Genomic DNA, 20700 nt, shown 5'->3' on the forward strand with positions numbered 1-20700 from the left:
AATCTGAATTCTTTTGAATTCTTTTCCATTTGCTGAAATTTTCAGGGCGTCTGGAAAAAAAAGCAAACAACACCCTGTGATATAGTGTAAAACTAATATTTCAAAATAAAGTTCACGCTAAACCAGATAACTTCATAAAAACGTGTTCATTGTCAGATGTAATTTTTCCCCCCCAAGAAAGACATTGTTAAATGCCCAGTTAAGTAACATAATCATGCAACTGAACATGGAGGTCAACCATGCAGCTAACAGCAATGATTGCAAGTGTACCTGATTATCATGAATATTTTCCGCTCCCGGGCGAGGGGATGACTCTTCACACACAGCAAGACTCCGGACGAGTTTTCCTTTAGCTCCTGACTGAATAAGACAGAGAGAAAACAGAACAGAGAACACTACTACTGACCCCAAGTCACATAAGCTGCACACATGGGCTGTCCCTAAATATTCCAAATAACTACTACCCACCCAGCCAGCAAAACTGTATCTGCCTGTGATGCAGACAGAAAAGGATTCTAAGCAACGAGCCATTTGCCACACAGGGGAGGTGGTAGGTTTTTTGCTTTTAAATCATTTCTGCTACATTTCACTCACTTCCACCAAAAATCATAACAGCAAAGAATAGATAACCCAATAGCGAAGGTAATTTAACATAACGTTAACCTCAAAGGTTCCTTCTGCCATTTGTTTTTGGGGTTGGCTGGTTTGTTTGGGTTGCCCCCCCCACGTTCTTCTAGTAATATTATATCCAAGGAACACAGACAACAAAACGTGCAAGTTTTATGGATCTGCACTTGGAAAGTTAAAAAAAAGGGTTTGGGGGTTTTTTTTGTTCCTAGAAGCTCCTTTACCCCCCCCCCCCCCCTTAGGGAGCTAGTCAGTCTCTGCTTCTTTATGTCAAGATTAGTCCATTAAAATAAAATTAAAACAAAAACGTTAATTACTAAAGCAAAAGGAATGAGCTTTTTCCTTCCCCAGTGGCACACACAAGCACACAGAGAGCCCAGCAGCATAAAAGTATGATGGATAAATAAAGGGAAGCCTGACACATTTCATCTAGAGGAAGTCCTCTGCCTTTGTGCAACAAGATTATGGGGTAAGGAGGAGGAAACCACCCCACACAAACAAAAAAAACCCCAACCACCACACAAGTGATGAAAGGCCATCATTTCAATTGCAGACAGACATTTGATTGAAATTATTTATCCTACCATGGCATGCAATTCCAAACAGAGATGGACCTTTACCTTGGATCTCTTTTTCTGCTGGTTCTGATTTGCACCTCGTTTCTAGGTATAGCAAAAAAAGAGAAGCAGTTATCACTTCAGTGGAAAATATGCATGACAAGAGCATTACCAATAAATAGACTAAATCACTTCTAAATTATATTTTAGTCAGTTGCTGACTGCAAAAACAACTTCCCCAAACCCAGTCTGGAAAGCAGGGAAAACCATGAATCATCTCTGCTCACTTTATTCATTTTAAGAACAGGTATAAACAACAAAAACACACTGCACAGTGTTCTGTAATTTTGCACATAATAAAAATGTAAGAAAAGGCATACTTAAGTAAATGCTCCCCCTCTCCAAATTCCTCTTAAATTGTAGTCTCCCCCTTTATTTTTATATTCGATTGAGCAAAAAGGATTAAAACCCCCTCATCCGATAAAGTCTTCTTATCAAATTACCTTCTTAGGCTTTGCATAACAACTTTTTGTTGGCAGTAACACCTACAAACCAAACCACACATTAAGTAATTATTCATTAGTATTACCTGTAAATTCATGAGATCAAGGTAGTTTTCTAAATCCCCAAAGAGGGAAAACAGTCAAATATTTCACCCAGCTTTAACACAGACGTCTAGGAATTAACTTCTCAGAAAAATTAATAACATGGACAGCAGCCTAAAGAGCTTGAAAGGTATAACAAATAACAGCATTTATTTTATAGGGAGATAAAAGGACCCAAAATAAATAAAAAAAATTAAAAACAAAACAAAACAGAAACAGTCTCAAAATTACGAGAGAAAAAACAGGAGAAGCATAGGCAATGAAAGAGATCATAGAAATGGAAAGGCAATGGTAACACATTGATATTTAACATGCCCATTCACTATTCCCATCTTACCTGCAGCTCTGTCTTGGCATCGCTGAGCTTCTCTTCCTTCTCCTCTACTTCCAAGCTTTCAGATTTATTAAGGATACAGTTGTCTGGGTTTGCTTCGGAGATGGCAGTCTCCTGCTCTTTCGCAGCTTCCTCTGCTGTCTCCTGGCTCAATTTACCTTGCTCAGACATTCTTCCAGACAGAAATTAAAATAACAAGATTTGGTGACCTGAAAGGTCAAGATATCACGACACAAACACACACACAAAAAAAACACTGGGGGTGAATTTTTATTTATTTATTTTTAATTCCCAAGTAATTTAATTTCCTTTGATAAACAAACCAAAATATGCAGCTCAGGAGTGGAAAGCTATGTATGTCCCAGCTGAAGAGATGTACTGAACTGACAATATTGGATAACAGAAGAACTGTGTCAGGTTAAACAAGCAGAGCTCCGATCTACACAGTCTTGCTGGAGAGCTGATTTAAGTTAAGGTGCTGCGACTCCCCAGCCCTGTCTCTCCCAGCCCAGCCGCGGGAGTGCAGAGGTGCAGGCAGGGATGGTGAGGGACTCTCTGCTACAGAGCTCAGCAGCACCAGTCAGGAAGGACCCATCCAGACTTGCAGGTCTCTAGCACCTCAGTGCTCCCCTCCTCTAGATTCCCGCCCCCCCCCCCCCTTTTTTTTTTTTTTTTAATAAAAGAATAGCCAAACAAAACAAAAAAAGAAATAAAAACCAAGCATGAGCAACAACACTGGTTTTGGCACCCAACCGTGGTTTTTGTACATAGCAGAAGCCCATAGTGCCCACTACCAGTTTAAAAAAATACATATATATTCGAAGAGGCAATAATTCAATATAACTATGAAATCTAAATTTGGCAATAAAACTCTCAGGGTCAACGTTTTCAGGCATCAAACTGACAGCTCTATTATTAAAATCATAAGCCTCTTCCCAAACCCCATGTCACTCTCCAGCACTATGAAAATCCTACAGGAAGCCCTTGGCAGGTATTTCTAATAAAGATATCTTAACTGAACTGCATTTACTCTCAGCTCACAATGGGTTGTTGTACAGAAGCTTTAAAGGCTTTTCAAAGTTAAAGCCTATTATTATTTTCTCTCTCTCCCCCCCCCTCCCCCCGCTCCCTCTTGAAGCCTCCCCCACTGATCAATTGTCAAATGAGACTCATGAATAATTTAACTTTTCTTTCCCCATCCATTTGGCTTAAGAAGTATCTTCAGGAAAAACAACTGCAGTTGAGAAAGGGAGTTATTTCAGAAAGGGTATTTTGCAATACCTTGCCACCTCTCAGCAATGACACAGTGGCTATTAAGCAAAACCACGCTTTGCCATGTTTCTTTTTACAGCTTGTACTTAACATTCAACAGATCTGATAGCACTTACCTTCATGTTTTTTAAGCTATGTTTTAAGTGAAAAAATAAGACCTACTGAGTTTTAAAAGCTTACTACTTCGAATTTTTGCTTTTGTTTTGACATTGTAAGCAAATAAAATAAAACCTTACTTACATCATCTTCCCATTTGAGAAGGATTGTGGATTTCACGAGAAATGAAGCTACACAGTTCATAAATAAACCGACTGGAATACGAAGCTCACAAATTAGCTCACAGTAAGCCAAGTCAAGCTTCAAGCTGTTCTCCTTCCTCCCACCGCCCTCCCCAGGAAGTCCCATGTATTGGCTATTCTGCAGTTACAACTGAAACTTGAAGCGCTTTGCTAAAAATTCAAAACACGATGAATGGCAAGACCTGAAACTGGTCTGTTAAACAACCCTTAATTTGTTAAGGATTTACATCAAGAAACGCACATGCATCCACAAGTTCTTCACAGGCATATTACCCCCGCAGCTCATCTACGTGATTATACAGTATTCACAAAAGCAATTACACTCATAGTTTATCAGCTGCACCAAAGAAGCCATTTACCTGAAAAACTGCTATAATTCCCACTGTCTTTCTAACGTCTTCTGTTGCTCTTCGCTGGTTAAGTCCACACAAATGATCAACGACAACGTGAGTCCCATGTCCCCATTAGCAGTTCAGAGTGCCAATCTCCATGCTGGTCCTTCAGAGGGTTTGACGGATCATAGTCAACCTGGAAAAAGATGAAAAGTAAATAATAACAACGGTAATGATCATGGCACAAGTTAAGGATGCAATAGATAGGACCAGATTTCTAACACTAATGACCAGCTTCAAGCAAATCACTTTCACAGCTTGATCCAGCTCCACCTGTCTCAAAACTGCCTGCTTCTTCTCTAATGAAGGCTAGAGCCGGCTGTTCAAGTCATAACAGCTCCTACGCAAGGAGCTAAAATTAACAATTGCATTATGCACTGAAGATTAGTCACTTCAATTTTAACCTTTTTTAGTGAATTCCAGCACTTTTCATTAAAAAAAAGCATATATACATATTTATATATAAGCTCATCTGTTTGCTTCAACAGAAATCAATGAGGGTATGAGGAAAAAGGACTTGCCTGCTTTTTAACTACGGCTTCTGCTCCAATTAAAATTTCAATAGTCAAACACTACTGAAAAAGAAGCTAGGTGGGTGCTTTTAGAAAGGGACCTCTCCTTTGCCAGGGTAGTGAATCGAGATGTTCATATAATAAGCCAAATAAAAGTTGAAATGATCAAGAATGGGAGGAGGAGAAGGAAGAAATCCTATTCCCCGAACAACGGCCACCAGAAAAAAAAAACAAACAACTTTCTTTTGAGGCACTGTGTGAGGAAAAAAAAGGAGATCTCCAGGTTACGGTTTGGAAAATAAACCTGAAGAAAAAGTTGCCTCAGCGATGCAATTTATGCTTTTCATCAGGATTGTCTTTGCCAGCTGAATAGCTGATCTGACAGAAAAGGAGCATATTGGGATGAGTCGGACTGATTTACAAGCCATGGCCATGTGCCGAACTGTCTTGATATAACAGGCACCTCTTTCTCAAGGCTTGCACATGAATCATGGTTGAAGCAATTATTCCAGATACACAAAACCAGCAAAACAGGAGGAAACATGTATCTTGCTACTTGGGGGGGGGCTGAAAATTATCTCACTCATATCAGACTCCTTGTTTCTGAGGCACATGGTTACAATTGCTGTACAGTATGTGGCAGCACACTGGAACTCACCACATTAAAAGAGCTGAATTTCAAGCACCAGAAATGGAATTTAGCCTTTCACAAAAATCAAGTCCTGCTCTCTCCGGGAGCTCAGGCACACAGAGGAGACCAGCAGGCAGTTCTATAAACGACCACTGCCAAGCTGCAAATTTATATACATAAAAATATTTCTTTTCCTCAAACCACTTAATTTGTACAGAGCAATACAAAGTACGGCTGTACAAAGTAAGTCTTCCCACTCGCTTTTTGGTATTTCTTGCAAGACATTTTCAGAAATTTTATCTCATTGGCAAACATACTTACAGGATTGTGATGGGAGTGGAGGAACAATATGGAAAATTATGCTTAAGCACTCAACCACATGCAAATGTATTTCATGGAGCCAATACTCAGAGAGAAAAGAGTGAATAAACCACTGACTGAAAAACCTTTCCTCATAACCATCTTCCATTAACCCTTTCCCTCACAATTCCGAAAGGGGCGGGGGGGGGGAGGTGGATTCAACCAAAACCAACCACAAACCAAAAAAACCCCAAGGAAATATAGTGCATTACAGTTTCACCTGGAAAAAAGCCAGCCAGGGGATAGACCATTGCAATCAAAACCCTCCAAAACTAACTGAGAAATAGATATCTATACCAAAATCAGGACACAAAAAAATTATTTCAGGATTCTTCTGTGTTTCCATGTGTTGTGAATTAACTATTCATAAGACAAACAAAACACAGCAAAACAAAAACCAGACAACAAACCAACCAAACAAAGGGTATCATCCAGCAAGTGAAGAGACCTGCCAAGACTCCAGTAAACAGCATTTCTGGTCTTGTGCCATAGATGCTCAACATAATCTTATCATGCTTTACCAAAGACATATTTCTTCATAAACTAAGTTCCCCATATTGTTACACTTAAAATCTCTGATGCCAACAACATTTTTTCATTGGCAATGTACGAAAAGACCACAGATTCTTAAATTAAAACAACAAAAACCACCCATAAATTTCCCCAAGAAAATACAAGCAAGTGGAAAATAAGCTTACAGTGTGCAGCTACCATTTTTCAAACCCGCAATGACAATGTTTCTTGGGATGATTTTTTTTTTTTTAAATCCTTCTTAATTATCCTCTTGGGGGGGAAAAAGTCAGGAAGAACTGAGACATATAGCAGTCACAATCGAGCTCTTCAGCTTCCCTCAATATAAATTTCCTCCTCCTCCATCAGGCAATTTACAAGTGATGACTAATCATTTACATACTACAATACGTAAAATACACTTCTGGTTGTTTGGGTGGGTTTTCAAAGGGACTCAGGTTTCTGTATAATACTTCAGGGGGGAGTATAAATAGCAAAAAGGAATCAGTCAGAAAATAGCCATTAAGGGTGAGACATTTTGATTGAAAAATACGTCTCTTTCTCACATGTTTCCAGGATATCTGGTTACTCAGTGATGAATGCACTTTCTACTATTGTCAGTCCTGCAGTGACAGCACCGCTATGGAAAAACATACTGGATTATTCTCTTTCTTGCACATCAACAGAAATGTCAGCGATGATTTGACTGTCAAAACCTTCAGTACCAAAGTGACGCAAAAGGCTGAGCAAACGCACTTGTGGTTTTGATCCTCAGGTAGAAACCGCAAAGCTTGTTGCTAGGCAAAACCCACCTTCTTTATTTGCAAGCGAGCAAAATTTCATAGGGGTGTCGGGATCTTAGAAGCGGTCTACAGGAGCTTGCGGCAAAATTTCAGCCTCTAATTCCTTAAAGCAACTTGAGTATCGCACACCGCAATGCAACAGGAAATACAAGTGCCCACCAAGCCATTTATAGAACCACTTTAATGGAAATATAATGTTTGTACAGAATTTATAAGCACCAGCTGATCAGCATACACTGTGGGATGGAAGTGCTTTTTTTTTTTTTTTCCTTAAATCGCTTTCTTCATTAACAGGATTTTCAGTTTAGAAGCTGAGGGTACTACTGAGCTTGAGCAGCTACTGCCAGAGCTCAAAGAGAAAGGGATGGAAGAAGGCGCGTATGGTCTCATACGTTCATACAACACACACCACGTAGATTCCAATAAAAGTCTGTGGTAAGGAATACACTTAATTTAATGCAAAAGTTTAAAAACTATACCCAGAAGAAGAGCTGTCAAAAAAACACAGAACAGAAAAATGAGCAAAGACATTAGAAAGCCCTCCTTAATGAACATCTGATAGCTGATCATCAACTGAAATTAAACAGAGACACATCTGACAAAACCCTAAGAGCCTACCACAGGAGAGTAAGCCCTTTCTGTATTATGTATCAGGAAATGTTTTGATGGTCTCAAAGGACCATCAAAGCAGGAATTTTGAGATCCTTATGCTCCCAGTAAGTATCAACATGTCCTCTCTCAGAAGAGAAGATGAGCAGGCTTTAAGGCCAAATAGCATACTCTTAACCAAGAGCAGGCAGCAGCAGCAGGCAGGATTGAAGCCTGCCAGAGTGAAACCCAAGTTTTTTTTCTCCAAATAAAGCTGTTAGGCATAGAGGTAAAATCATTTGAATGACTCCCATAACTGCAAATTGGCTGATGTTGGCAGTACCTACACATCAGGATCCTTCTCATCCCATAGCGATTCTCCACTCACGTGAATGGCTCGCAGGTACGAGCCCATGAGCTGGAAGTAGAGATGTCAGTCATGATTTCCACTATGTGATATATACTTCACCCATACGTATAAAGATAGCTTTGACTCATTATTGCTAACTAACTCATCAGATTACTGGAAACCATTGGAAGTGGACTATGGCATTACCTTAATATTATCAGTACACACAGCCCTTAATGTTGCCAAACTCTGGTGGCTTAAAGCATAAACTTCCTGTTATTTGACATTTACTTAAAAATTCCAGTTCCTACCATCAAGCAAATCTATGAAAATCTCAGGTTTCACACTGAAAATAAAAGCTTCAACTCTCTGTGGTGGCTTCAAAGAAAATCTTCAGGATATAAAACCTACTGTTCCAAAACAAAAAAACCAAACAAACAAAAAAATCCAACCAACAAAAAAAAAACCTACCACCACCAAACCCAAAAAAAGGCAAGTAAAATAAACCCTAGAGTTTTAGTTTGAATACACTACTACTCAGTTGCCAGTCCTAGTCTCCAGGACTTACACCATTTGACAGGTGGTACTGTGTGCTTCTTCTCACTGTTTTCCCACATTTCCCACCAAAATACACGTTTGCACTTGGAAGCCAAGTTTGCTGCTGCGTATTAGCATAGCAGGGTAAAATCCATGCCAGCTCTCACACCAAAATGCGTTAGTATGAAAAAAAAAAATTTAAAATAAAATAAAAATTAAGGCTGTGAAATCCTACAAGTTCACTGGTTGTTAAAAGACTGAAGACTAAACCTTAAAAAACAAGGGCAAAAAATATTTTTAAAGGAAATGTTTGAAGCCTTATTTTATTTCCCACCTCCTCTTGTCTTCACTTTGTCCCCTCTCCATCATCACTACAAAAATAGACATAGTGATTGCCTACATTTTCTGCTCCTACATGCCACAGACCTTTGCAGGTAAAAGGTTGTAAAAGGTTCTTTAGACTCATTTACTGTTGGCACTTTAACAGAGACTGTCAGCAGATGCAATTTTTTTTTTTTCCAGGAGTTGTAGAAACATGAGCATCTGTGTACAAGCAGCAGCACAGAGGTCACTGACCCACCTTAAGCAGGCCAGCAAACAACAACCAGCGGCAATAGTGCTCAAATTTGATGAAAACAGGATGGACTGAAATACATTGGATCAGATTTCAGATCCTATGTAACAACCAGTTGTCTTTTAAAAGAGGCAACTAGATGACATGAGGAGCAGCATCCCAGCTGAAGCCTCTATCTTGGAATAGCACTAGCTTTCCTCCCAATCTGCATGTGAAATCCAGTATTTACAAATTACAGCAGGGATGAGAACAGTCTAACAACAACAACAAACAAACAAAAAAGAAACAAAGCAATTTTTTGTGGTTTACACCCGATTCCTTTTTTCAAAGGGATCCTCTTGTTCCTAACGGATTGCCACCAATATTTTCCACTTTAATCCCCCGTCAGAAGACCTCATGTCAATGTCACCATCTTCAGCCAAGTAATAACGATGATGTTCCCTCCAGCTTGTTGTATTTCTGCAAAGCTAGAAGCTTTACCCGGGAAGAGAAATATATATGGCCTATAGGGAGAGCCTGTTTTATTTTAATACTTAAGAAAAGGCTCAAAAAAAATGCTCTTTTATCTGTCATGATGACCATTTGAAGTCTTCCAGGATCAGCATGAAAAGATATGAGGCTTTGAGTGATCTGGCTAATAAATGTCAATCACACAAGTTTACTAGCAACAGAGTAACACCCAAACTTTTAACAAGCTAATCAGGTGTACAAATTGGCACCCTTGCAATGAGTTGTTTGCTTTAGCCCAGCCTTCAACACAGCCTTGTGCATTTCAAACATGCCAATTTGTATCTCATTCCCAGACATAAACCTGACAAATTTACCTAAAATCAAAGTCATTAAACTCACTGGTCTGTCTGTTAAGTGGCAGAAAACAGCACAGCTCCTGCGACTCCAAACACAGAGACACAGTGGTTCCCAGCCATCCTTTCAACGCACACAAGTCTCCTTGCAATATACAAAAGAAATTTTCCTCAAATCCTGTGATGACAAGAGTAGCCAACATAGGCAAATACACAATTCAAACAGAAAGGGGGACTGAAACTGATCTTCCCAGATAATCAGGTCTATTTCTCAGCTATCAAAGATAATTGTATCACAAAGTCCTCTTTAAAGACCGACAGCGTTGTTTTAGAATTAGAGGGGATCTAGGGAGGATGCTCTAGTAGTCTTACTGTAAGGATGTTCAAGAACCTCACTGCCTTGGCAGGACATCAAATACTTTGTATATTTTTCTTCTTGTGCCAATAGTTGTTCCTCATTTTAAATAGTTTTCCTGATTTCTTGGTAGTTCTCTCTTCCCATGGTAAATATTTGTAAACCTAACAGCAAATAATGAGGAGACATAAAGAAGGCAATTCCTTTTAATCACCAGTTAAACAGGTGTACACCATTTCCATTACTATCTACATCTAGTCTAATTTTTATCATTGACAGTCTGCTTCAACATTTCCTTACATCTCTCTCACCCTCTTCCTCCACCTGGACTGCACTCTGTGCAGACAGACGTTCCTTCACCCATTGATGCACAGTGGTGAATGCACTAGAGGAGCTCTGTTTTCACAAACACTAAAACCAGTTTAAAGACAGTGAACATCATAAGGATATCCCAGAAGGAATACTATCTTTTCAGTATGAAACACTGATCAACAACACAGCATAAATGAGCCTGGGTTCCCCACAGAGGGGTCTCAGCAGCGCTGAGGGCAATCAGAGCTACTGCAGAGTCTGGGAGTTGCCATAGACTGAAGTGGTGGTAATACAGGTATCCAGCACAGTCTGTGTGAGAAAATACAAGCCGTTTGTGGTACACAGTGATACACTGTTATAGATAATGGAATCTGAAATAATATATAGCTTACATTCCTTTTAGTTTGAACAAAATATATATGTATTTTTTAGTTTAATGCAGGAGTTCTTGAAACATTGTTTTGTTTCTCTAAATCAAGCTATCCTTCAATGCCTTCTCTTTGACATTTCTATCCTCTCAGGTAACCACAGATTAAGTCCATTTTGCTTTACACATAGGAACTATAAGCTCAACTTAACCTATTTCTTTACTCAGTTCCTCCTAAAGCTTAAGGTCTTTACTAGAAGACCCAAGCACCACGAGTCTGCATTTTAAGCATAAATGCCTTTGAAGAATTCAGTCTAAGCACACTGCAGGTAATAAACAAGTGGCCAGCTAAGCCATCATGCCTCATTCACTAATAACCAATTGTGCCAAACACGAACAAGCTGAGTCCAAGGAGGACAAAAAAAAAACAAACAAAAAAACCCCACAAACACCAACCACCCCCACAAAAAAACCACAAACAAACAAAAAAACCCCACACCCAAAAAACCTAAACAAAACAAAGAAAACAATTTTGTACACTACTAACATATTCTTTGCACAAAACTTTCTAGGCAGCTTCTCCCAAAGAAATTTTTTTTTTTTTTAAATACATAATACTCAGGACATGGGACGGCCCATAACTTACGACCAATTGCTTTACATTTCTTCCAATATCACCGGTGGATGGAGGTATAACCAGAAGAAAATGCTGCAGGAATGGACCAAGCATCACTGAGTCTCACATATGCTTTTCCCAATTTTTTCCTTCCCAATTTATATAATGGCGCCTATATTTCATCCTGCCATTTCTTGACAAATTAGGTGCATTTTCACTAGCGCTAGCTTAATTGGCAAACCCTGAAAGAAAATAATTGCTAACAGCAAGCGGCATTATGCTGATGAAACAGACCTGCGCCTAACCACTAGAATTGCCTTAGTGGACAAACATCATCTGCAAAACAGCAAAAAGCTTTCACATAAGAACTGAAAGAAAAAAAAAAAACACAACAAACCACACACACCAAACCACCACATTATTTCCCTCTAAAAGTCTCTTTTGATTACTGGAATTAAACATAGTAGCTATTCCTATTTGTCCTAATACCATTTTCTGAAACAAAACTAGCCTGCAGCTAAAGAAAAATTCTTCTTTCCAGAGAAAAAAAAAAGGCAGCAAGCTATAAATGTATATAAGGTTTAAAAAAACAACAAAAAACCCCACAACATTATGAGATATTTCCCCCCATTTAACTTTACTGCTCAGAAATTGTGCAATTATACTCTCCATATTCAAAGACAATTGGTATCAAGTTTGTTTTAATACAGAGTAAGTTTTCCAAGCTCATATTCCAACCAACTTGTATAGTTATAGCTCGTCTCCTCTACCAAAGGCAACAAAAGCTAGACCCTTTGAGGGTTCCCAGTACAAGATTATTTTATGATTTTTAATATATTATTTTATTAATTTATCTTCATCAACATAGGAACACTCTTAAAATTTCTTCTTGATTGTGTTTATGAGAAAATGTATTGGAACACAAATGCTTAGTTGATGGCTTCTTTTGCATATTAATAGACTTAGGAGAGCAACGTCCAGCGAGAACAGTTTACGTAGACAAAAATCTCATCAAGCAGGCTTATTCTGCTAGACACCACTATTCTGTCTAAAATCTTGCAAGAGATATAGACAGGATTTCTGCAATTTGCAATCAAATCTGGACATATGTTTTTAAATCTTTGAATCTCCTGAGAATGACTACTTTTTCTTGTTAGATCCACATCCCCCTGTTTTCTCGTTGTTTGAAGCCCTTCTGAAGAAAAAGAAAATTAAGGCAGAGACGTTATCTTACTGTCCTAATATGACAGAGAAATTATAAACACATATAAGAGATATGACTATATAGTTATATAAAAATAATACATTTTATATATTTTTTCATTTTAATATATGCATATTTGTATTTTGTGTAAATACGTTAATCCCATTTTGTTGGTCCCATTTTGGCTGGTCTCAGGCAATGCAGTTTAGTAGTAAATACCACACATTACAAAAAGAAGCCTTAAGCATGCTATGGATTGTATTCAGTGTTGTATATTGCCATGGTTTCAAAAGAAAAAAGAAAAATGCCAATTATAAATATAAATTAGAAGTTAAAATGGCTCATTATTAAATGCATGCTATAAGAGCGAATGAAACCATTACATATTTCTGTGCAATGCTCCAAGCACTTAAGTGCCAAATATCCTCAGCTTATGCTCACTTGTAGAAATAACAAATAAATCAATGTTTAGATCTTTTGTAAATTCCCTTGCCATCTCTATAAATATTGTTAGAGATTCCCCCTCTATGTTAAAACTCATCTTCAGATATGTACTGATACATATCACATTTCCTCATGAGCAGCACCAGTAAAATATACTAGACATTGCAATCAATTCCTGAAGAAACAAACAAAAAAATCCAACTATAAAATACCAATCATGTATTTTATACTATTGCCCTAATAGCCAGCAAGAGGAAGAAATCCTCTTCAAAAGCAGTTACAACAGTCAAGAGAGAAAAGGCAGAAACCCAGGTTTACAGAACCAGCAGTGCCAGTTCATAGATTTGCAGCTTTGGCTTCTGAAAGTATCTTGCCAGAAACCCTGTGGTTTCTGCATTGTGTTTGCCTTTTCCAGTGGGTAATTCCAGGCTCCATGTGACATTATGAACAAAAGAAAAGGCAGAAAAAAGTGTTTTGATGTCTGTTTGTGGTTTTCAGGGAAGAAATTATGACATATGTATGAGAGTGCGCTAAGCAGTTTTGTTAAAAATGTAATTGGCCACTCCACATATGCCTAGCCAGAAAGCTTCATAACACGTGAACTAATAAAAGAGAGCAATGAATACACAGCAGAAATCAAATATTCAAGCCAATGTCTCCAAGGAATATGTCCTATTAAATTTAAAGTAGAAAAATATATATATATTTAATCAAAAAGGACATTCAAAAAACAATCAGAAAAACAGTGAGGGTTTTCTTGAATACTTTAAATCTTGTTATACAAATTGAAGTCTCCACAAGTTCAAATATGATTTTAAGAAAACTTTTATAATATCCAAAATTGTGTTTACCTGCTGTGAAACAATCTGTCTTACTTGGCACTAGAAACCACTAACTACATCAACAATCTAAAAATACTGAGATTTAAATTACAGGAGAGAAGTGCAGGACCGATGTTCCATCGTCTGTAATATCCTCAATTTCCACTGCAGAATGGCCATATCATCACATTTTTTTCATTGCTTTGCTCAGTATCATAGAGTAAACAAAAATATGATTATAAAGCACAACACTGAAATGGTAGAGAATATATTTTATGAAATTTGAAGAAGAAAAATGGAGGCAGTAGGACTTAACCAACTACGACAAACTGATATATATCAAAGACAGCTCTACGCTACAGATTCTTTAAAGCAAAGATGTATTTCCAGGCTTGGGTCCCAGCTTGAACCTTAAACAAGACTGTTCAGTGGGACCTTCATTTAATAGTCTTTGGAAAAACCAAAAGGCTTTCATAAAAATTCAAGAAGGTACCTCTAAGATTTCAGAATTTAATGAGTACTTTGGAACTTCAGTTGCCTTAAATTCTTTAACTAAAATTTCATATTGGCTGGTTATGAATGTTTTAGTAGTATTCAGCCACGTAATCCAGTGATTTTTTTCCCCCCCTCTACACATTTAAAAAAGTCCACCTGTGAATGAAGTATTTTTCACCTGTTTAATCATATTTTGAGTCTAGGCTGACCCTCCCCTTGCAAGAATTGAAACCATCATTTTGTGTGAAACAAAATCTGTTTGGACAATATTTCTTAATATGTAATGCTGTGGTATTTGAGCCTCAGGATTTATTTTGATACCTTCAAGAATTTCAAAGGCTGATGAAACATGACACAACTACAAGAAAGGGCAAGTCAATACCATTCCTGTCACTGTAAGTCCAGCTCTGAGGAACTACGATCCTTCTTGCAAATCACTGTTCCTAATAAAAAAAGACCTTATCCTTTGCATGTTTTATTGTAACATGTCAAAGTGCAATGGCAAGAATTTATGCCCTTGTCTTTTCTTCTGACACTAAAAATTATCTGCCTGAGAACTTTCTGCAAAAGACAATAAAAGAAGTAAACCTAGCTTACTGTATGTTTTGTTTAATTTATGACATACTCTATAGCAAAACAAATCTTCTGACTGAATATTCGTTAAAAACCTGTATCTGCTGTACAATTTGAAACACTGAAAACAGGGAAAGAGGGGAAAATTGCAGTTTCATACAGAAGAATAAAGCAAAGGAACTATTCCACAAACACTATTATAAGTGCTACAATATCTCAAAATCACACAAAACAATTATGCAAATTGGTTTATAAGTATTAATTAAAACAAACCAAAAAACCCCAAACCACAAAATCCCTAGTAAATATGCTCCATTTCAAAATGTGGTTAAAACACCCAGGGACTTATTATATATAGGTGCCGACTATAAGCAAGCTTACAGATACTCCAAGTTTTAGCAGATACCAGCACGAGCAAGTTTAAATAATCACACACTAGCAACTCTGCTGGAGAATCACTGGACTTTCAATAACGCATGACTCTCAAACAAATCTGTATGATGGAGTGAAATCTTTCACCCCATTATAGAAATGAAAAAAATCCCAGTCTAAAATACCAAAACTTTTCTTACCATAAGGAATTTCTCTTTGTGACTAAATGAGTAATCACCTGACAGTATAAAGGTTATGGCAATATCTTAAAGCAAACTTAAGGGAGGACTTGAAAGAATAATTTTATAACAAAATCTATTTGCAATTAGCTTCAGCTGCCTTAAAGAGTTTACTTATTTTCCAAAAATACTTCAATTAAAATAGTTGTATCTCTGAGCAATGTTCTCCATCTTCTTAAAATTCAGACTTCCAGAATGTCGGCTGTATTTCTTTTTGCTGAACAGGATTAACTGGGCTGAAGTTTTTTCCTTTTGCTATTGCCTAGGTTTCTACATTGCATAGGTGATTTTCACAGCTCTTACAGATGAGCATTGGCTTTTATATGCATGTACAATACATACAGAATAACCTGACAAGTTTCATTTTCTTCCCCTAAAAGTGCAACAGAAAAGAAAGTTAATAAAACTGTTGCATACCTCAAAAAATAAAGTATCTAGCAGTAAGTTCAGTGCTGTAATTTATTCTGAAGTAGGTCCATAGTTGTAATGAATCAGAAAACTTGCGGGCACAGTAAAGGTTGTCCTCTAAATATCTAAATAACTTATCTTTAGGAAATTTCCATAATTTAGGAAGGACCAAGAACAGGCCCACCAGCAACTCATATAAATACACCATGCAGTCCAATATATTAAAGGCTCAACTAAACACCACCACCAAAGCTAGGTTTGTCTCAAGTTGAGACTTGTGCCAGAAAAGCCCTGATCTCAGGAACTCCGGCATGCATGGAGATCTGAACCCACCTCAAGCCTATGATCTCAGTAAGTGTTATATCCAAGGGATACTTTTTGTGTCAGAGAACAACTAAATAGATAAAACTCCAAAGAACAGTAATATTTCTCTCTTCTTTCTACCCCTCTTCTGAATTTTGGTTCTCCTGAAGAGAGCTGCTAAGTTAGACAGTCAGCTCATGGAAAACAAACATACAAGTTAGGACCTCCCTGCTAGTATATGACCATAAAAATATTTGGTTTTATTAACAGTCAACCTCATCTTGACCTATAAGCAAGGAGTCTTGAAGTTGTGGCTGTCAGAGCTACTGTCTCACAGGACATCTTCCAACACCAATGCAAGATTATCAGCAGCTGCAAAGATAACACCTGTGAAACCATGAAAAGGTGTAGCTGTTTTTCAAATATTTCAGGTAACACCATGATTTTAAAGTCTAATTTGTCATTTTAACTAGAATTACAAAATGAAGTGGATTGCGTCCTGTTTGATGAGGGAAACACTTTTTAATCTGTGTTTATCCAGCATCCTCCACATTTTGACAGGAGCTGCTTAGAGCTACCATAATACAGGAAACAAGTCACCAGCCAAAATGAGACAAGAATGTGCTATGTATGTTTAAGGGCAAAACCAAATCTCTATTAAAACTGTAAAAGTCCTATCAGCATTTTGTTAATCAACATTAAACTGCAGTTGCTCAAAATGTAGGACAATAAAGACTCTTAAATATTCATTAACCTCCAAGGAAAGCTGGACACCAAAATATCACAGACCCTTATGAAAATTCCAACTTCTTATCATAATAAGATACAACTAAACAGGATTTTTGCACTTCAACTCCAATTATAGTAAATTAAACAAAATCATTGTAAATGTACTACCCTGCTGTTGATTACAAACTATCCTGCTGCTCCATGCAAACTCCTCTTGATTTCAGTGAGAGTCGTAAGAAGAGGATGATGGTAGAAAGCCTGAAGCACTGACATAGAGAGTGGAGCTATCTTCTTCAAATGAGCAGAAATAATCAGACCCTTGCATGACTAGTTTCAGGTCAATCTTCCTGGCCCTGTAAGTTACATATGAAAGTCTTCATTTGGCTGACAGCTAAAACATTCAAACATCAGAACCAAATCAAACAGGATCAAGGAAGGATGAGACTGGAAGCAGGCTAAAAGGAGATGACGACAGCCCAGGAGTCCCACCACTGGACTAGTGAACACAGCAAGGCTTGTTATGCTGCCATAGCAGCTTGGTGATGTTAGCTTCAGCCATCACTGCGTTTACTTCTGCCCAGTAAGTAAACTGGGGTTTTAGTAACCTCCTGACATTTACATGGTGTAGCCTTGGCACAGGAACTGTCAATTGTACGACAGTACAAGAATCAAAGGTCGGCTAGATTGCAAAATGGTATCACACTTACCAGTCAGCAGAACAGAAATGTAATTTAAGTATCCCTTTACACGTGGCTGTAAGCCAAGAAAGTAATATTTCAATCTGTTTTTCTAAAAACATTTATCAGAGATCATTTGGAACTTACTGAGATGTAATGTGGCCGTAATGGGAGCTCACTGTTTTTACACTTTTCATTTCACTGCATGCTGTTATTTATTTCTTCTTGTATCAGTTTTCATTGCAAAAACATTAAATGAAGGAGAAGGACTGGTTGCTATGCAGAGTTCACATGGATACCAAGATGGCATTCATGACCTGATTTTTATCACCAGTGGGCACAGAAAAAAATTTACATGCGAAAGGAAAAAAAAAAATACATTAATGTTACATTTCAAAAGATATTTTAAAAACACAGAAGTCAAGATTTTCAAAGTGATGGCTCCCACAGCATGCATAATGTGTTATAAGGAATATTCCATATTGCTATATTTATGTTTTATGTCTTAATACATATGTGCAATTTACCCTAGTTATGATTGTTGTGGGAACCATAAGCAGCCATCCTGACAATTTCATTCTCAGCTGCAATGTTGTACTAATGGAGTTTTGGTACTTAATCTCCTTGTTTGTTTCAAAAATGAGGGAGGAAAAGAAAGGAAAGATACAGGGAAATAGGGCAAGAAAAAGGAGGAGGAATATTATCATGTCTATGTGTTCTAATTATTTAAGTCCATGGTGAATTTGGTATTTAAAAAGAGTTGAGAGCGCCAAGTAATAGGAAAACCGGTACTTACACTAATACACTTTTAAAACACCATGCAGGCAAATCCACTATCTCTTGTATATATTACTTTGCTATGGCAAGTCCAATGTGCATTAACACCAACATAGTTAGATCCTCTTTATCATGTTCCCAGTTATGATGCAGCCAGCCAAGAAAAGACCTATGTCTCTCAGTCAACTTAAATACCTTACATTTTCCATTAACAGGTCATAGTAAGATCTCTGGCTGAAGGGAAATTCTTCAGTCTACAACAATATGATACCAAAAATAATACTAAGTGCCAACGAGTTCTGAAGACAGACAAATTCAATCTAAAGGGAAGCAGTGGGAACATTGCTCTTTCCTTATGCCCGGGAGAGAGATACGGGGTCTATGGCCTAACCTATCCTCATAAGCCATATGAAAAGACGTTATCTTGTAACTCTTACAACATTTACTGCTATATGTTGTTTATTCAATCTGCATGTTTATTACTTTCCCATTCCCTTTTCACCTTCTCAGTACAAAGCCTGTGAGACTGCACAATAGTTAAACCACTGGGACCTGACCAACCCTTTAAGTACTACTACAACAATTCTGAATACTAATTGTTATCATTTCTAGCTTTGCAGATTATTCTTGAAAAAAAAAAAAACAAACCAAAAACAAAACAACCCACCAACAAACAAAAAACCACACAATAAAACACCAAACCAAACAAACCCCTCAAAACCCCCACCATCTCTTGCTCAAAGAACTTTGCCTTTATATATAAAGTTTTGCAGTTTCCCCCCCCAACCCCGAGTTTCCCACCCATTTACACGCACAGCAATTATTAAAGAGCAGAAAATTCTAGCCACAGGAAGAGACTTCCCTTGTCTGTTTTCTCCTACAAAACAATCCAAACCCACTATTGCCTTCTGGAGCGTCAAATTTCAAAGCCACAAAAGGCTAAGAAAGATCTGATTTTCTTTCAGAAGTGCCTTTGAAGAACAAGGAATAGAGAGGGAGTTTACTGCTCTTTTTAATTTTTCTTTCTTCATCTGACTTTTCCCAATCTTCATCCGCATCATTACCATCTTAAATCCAGACAAGTTTTAGCCTGCTTCTAGTCTGACTGGAGATCTAAGAATAAAAGGTCTGAGGCTCTTTATGTTTGTATATGACTGTGGCCAAAGACAGGTGCAAAGACTGCCAAATGTAACTGCTGGCATGTTAATTTATGCCTAACATTACATTTTTTGTTATTCAACCAAAGGTTAGAATTTGAAAGATTAATGGTCTCCTAAAAGATATCATCTGATAGAACTGCCCAAATTTCAACATCAGGTTCAACAAAGGGTCTTTCTCCTTTCTTGGAAACCTTTTTAGACCTCACAAACTCAAAATACCAAGGCACTGACAGAGTAGAAAAATACTGAGACAGACTAACCAGCCTCCAGCATCCATACTGGTTGCTTGATGACTCAGAATGAAACAACAAGGCAGGACTCTGAGTACCAACTAAATGAAACCTGTTCTAGTCATACTAGTCTAGCAAAACGAACATCTCTCTCAAACATACTTGCTTTGACCCATAAAACTTCCACTTTTAGAAAACCAACATGTCCCAAAATATTTACCTACTTATCCGCAAACATTTACAGAATCAAGCTCCTTTCACTGCAAGTGGCTTGTCACCAATTTTATAAAAATCAGAGAAAGGATAGCCATGGCAGAAGAGAGGCACCTGTTTCTTTTCGATGATGGATTTAAAACTAACAGTGAAAGAAAAGCCCAACACTTGTAAGTATGCTACCACGTCTGATTCTGATCCACACTGCTTGAAGCTGGCAAGACCAGAGTGCCACAACGAGAAGTTTTCAAACTTACCAGGAGGAGAAGAGCTGAAGATTTCCTGTCCACACAGAAATTCTGATTCAGTCTATGCCACATCTATATTCATCTCATCAGCTACTGCCCAATCCTTGGCTATCTTGTCTTCTACCAAAATCTTGCATCTCTCATGTTCTGGCTACAGTCAGAGCCTGACAAGAATATTATCTTTCTGGAGGTTCTGACATATAGTCATTTATATACTTGGGACAGCCTAAGAAATGAAGCATCTGACATTTCAGTACATTTCACATGCATAAGTGGGAGATGTTAGTTTACAATTTACATGGCGGCCTAAAAATACTCCTGTCATCTTATGATATACAGAACTAAGATTATTGACAAGAATACTGGGCATTATTAGAAACCTTACCAGGAAAGAGAACACAAAA

General features: G+C 37.7%; 1 protein-coding gene across 16 annotated transcripts in view; it reads right to left on the reverse strand.

Moving 5' to 3' along the window:
• Positions 1-20700, reverse strand: part of ARPP21 (cAMP regulated phosphoprotein 21) — a 144607-nt gene that overhangs the window by 101798 nt on the left and 22109 nt on the right. For 11 of the 16 annotated variants that reach the window (XM_072853703.1, XM_072853709.1, XM_072853708.1 and 8 more), the window contains 5 exons: positions 4054-4222; positions 2127-2332; positions 1688-1729; positions 1248-1289; positions 271-360 (listed from right to left, as the gene is read on the reverse strand). In XM_072853703.1, the coding sequence (XP_072709804.1) occupies positions 271-360; positions 1248-1289; positions 1688-1729; positions 2127-2294 (342 nt within the window). In that variant the 5' untranslated portion in view covers positions 2295-2332; positions 4054-4222. The remainder of the gene's footprint in view (positions 1-270; positions 361-1247; positions 1290-1687; positions 1730-2126; positions 2333-4053; positions 4223-20700) is intronic. The other 5 variants (XM_072853707.1, XM_072853706.1, XM_072853712.1 and 2 more) reach the window with 2 other exon arrangements.

Source organism: Ciconia boyciana, chromosome 2, assembly GCF_034638445.1.
Source record: "Ciconia boyciana chromosome 2, ASM3463844v1, whole genome shotgun sequence".
NCBI classification, from domain to species: domain Eukaryota; kingdom Metazoa; phylum Chordata; class Aves; order Ciconiiformes; family Ciconiidae; genus Ciconia; species Ciconia boyciana.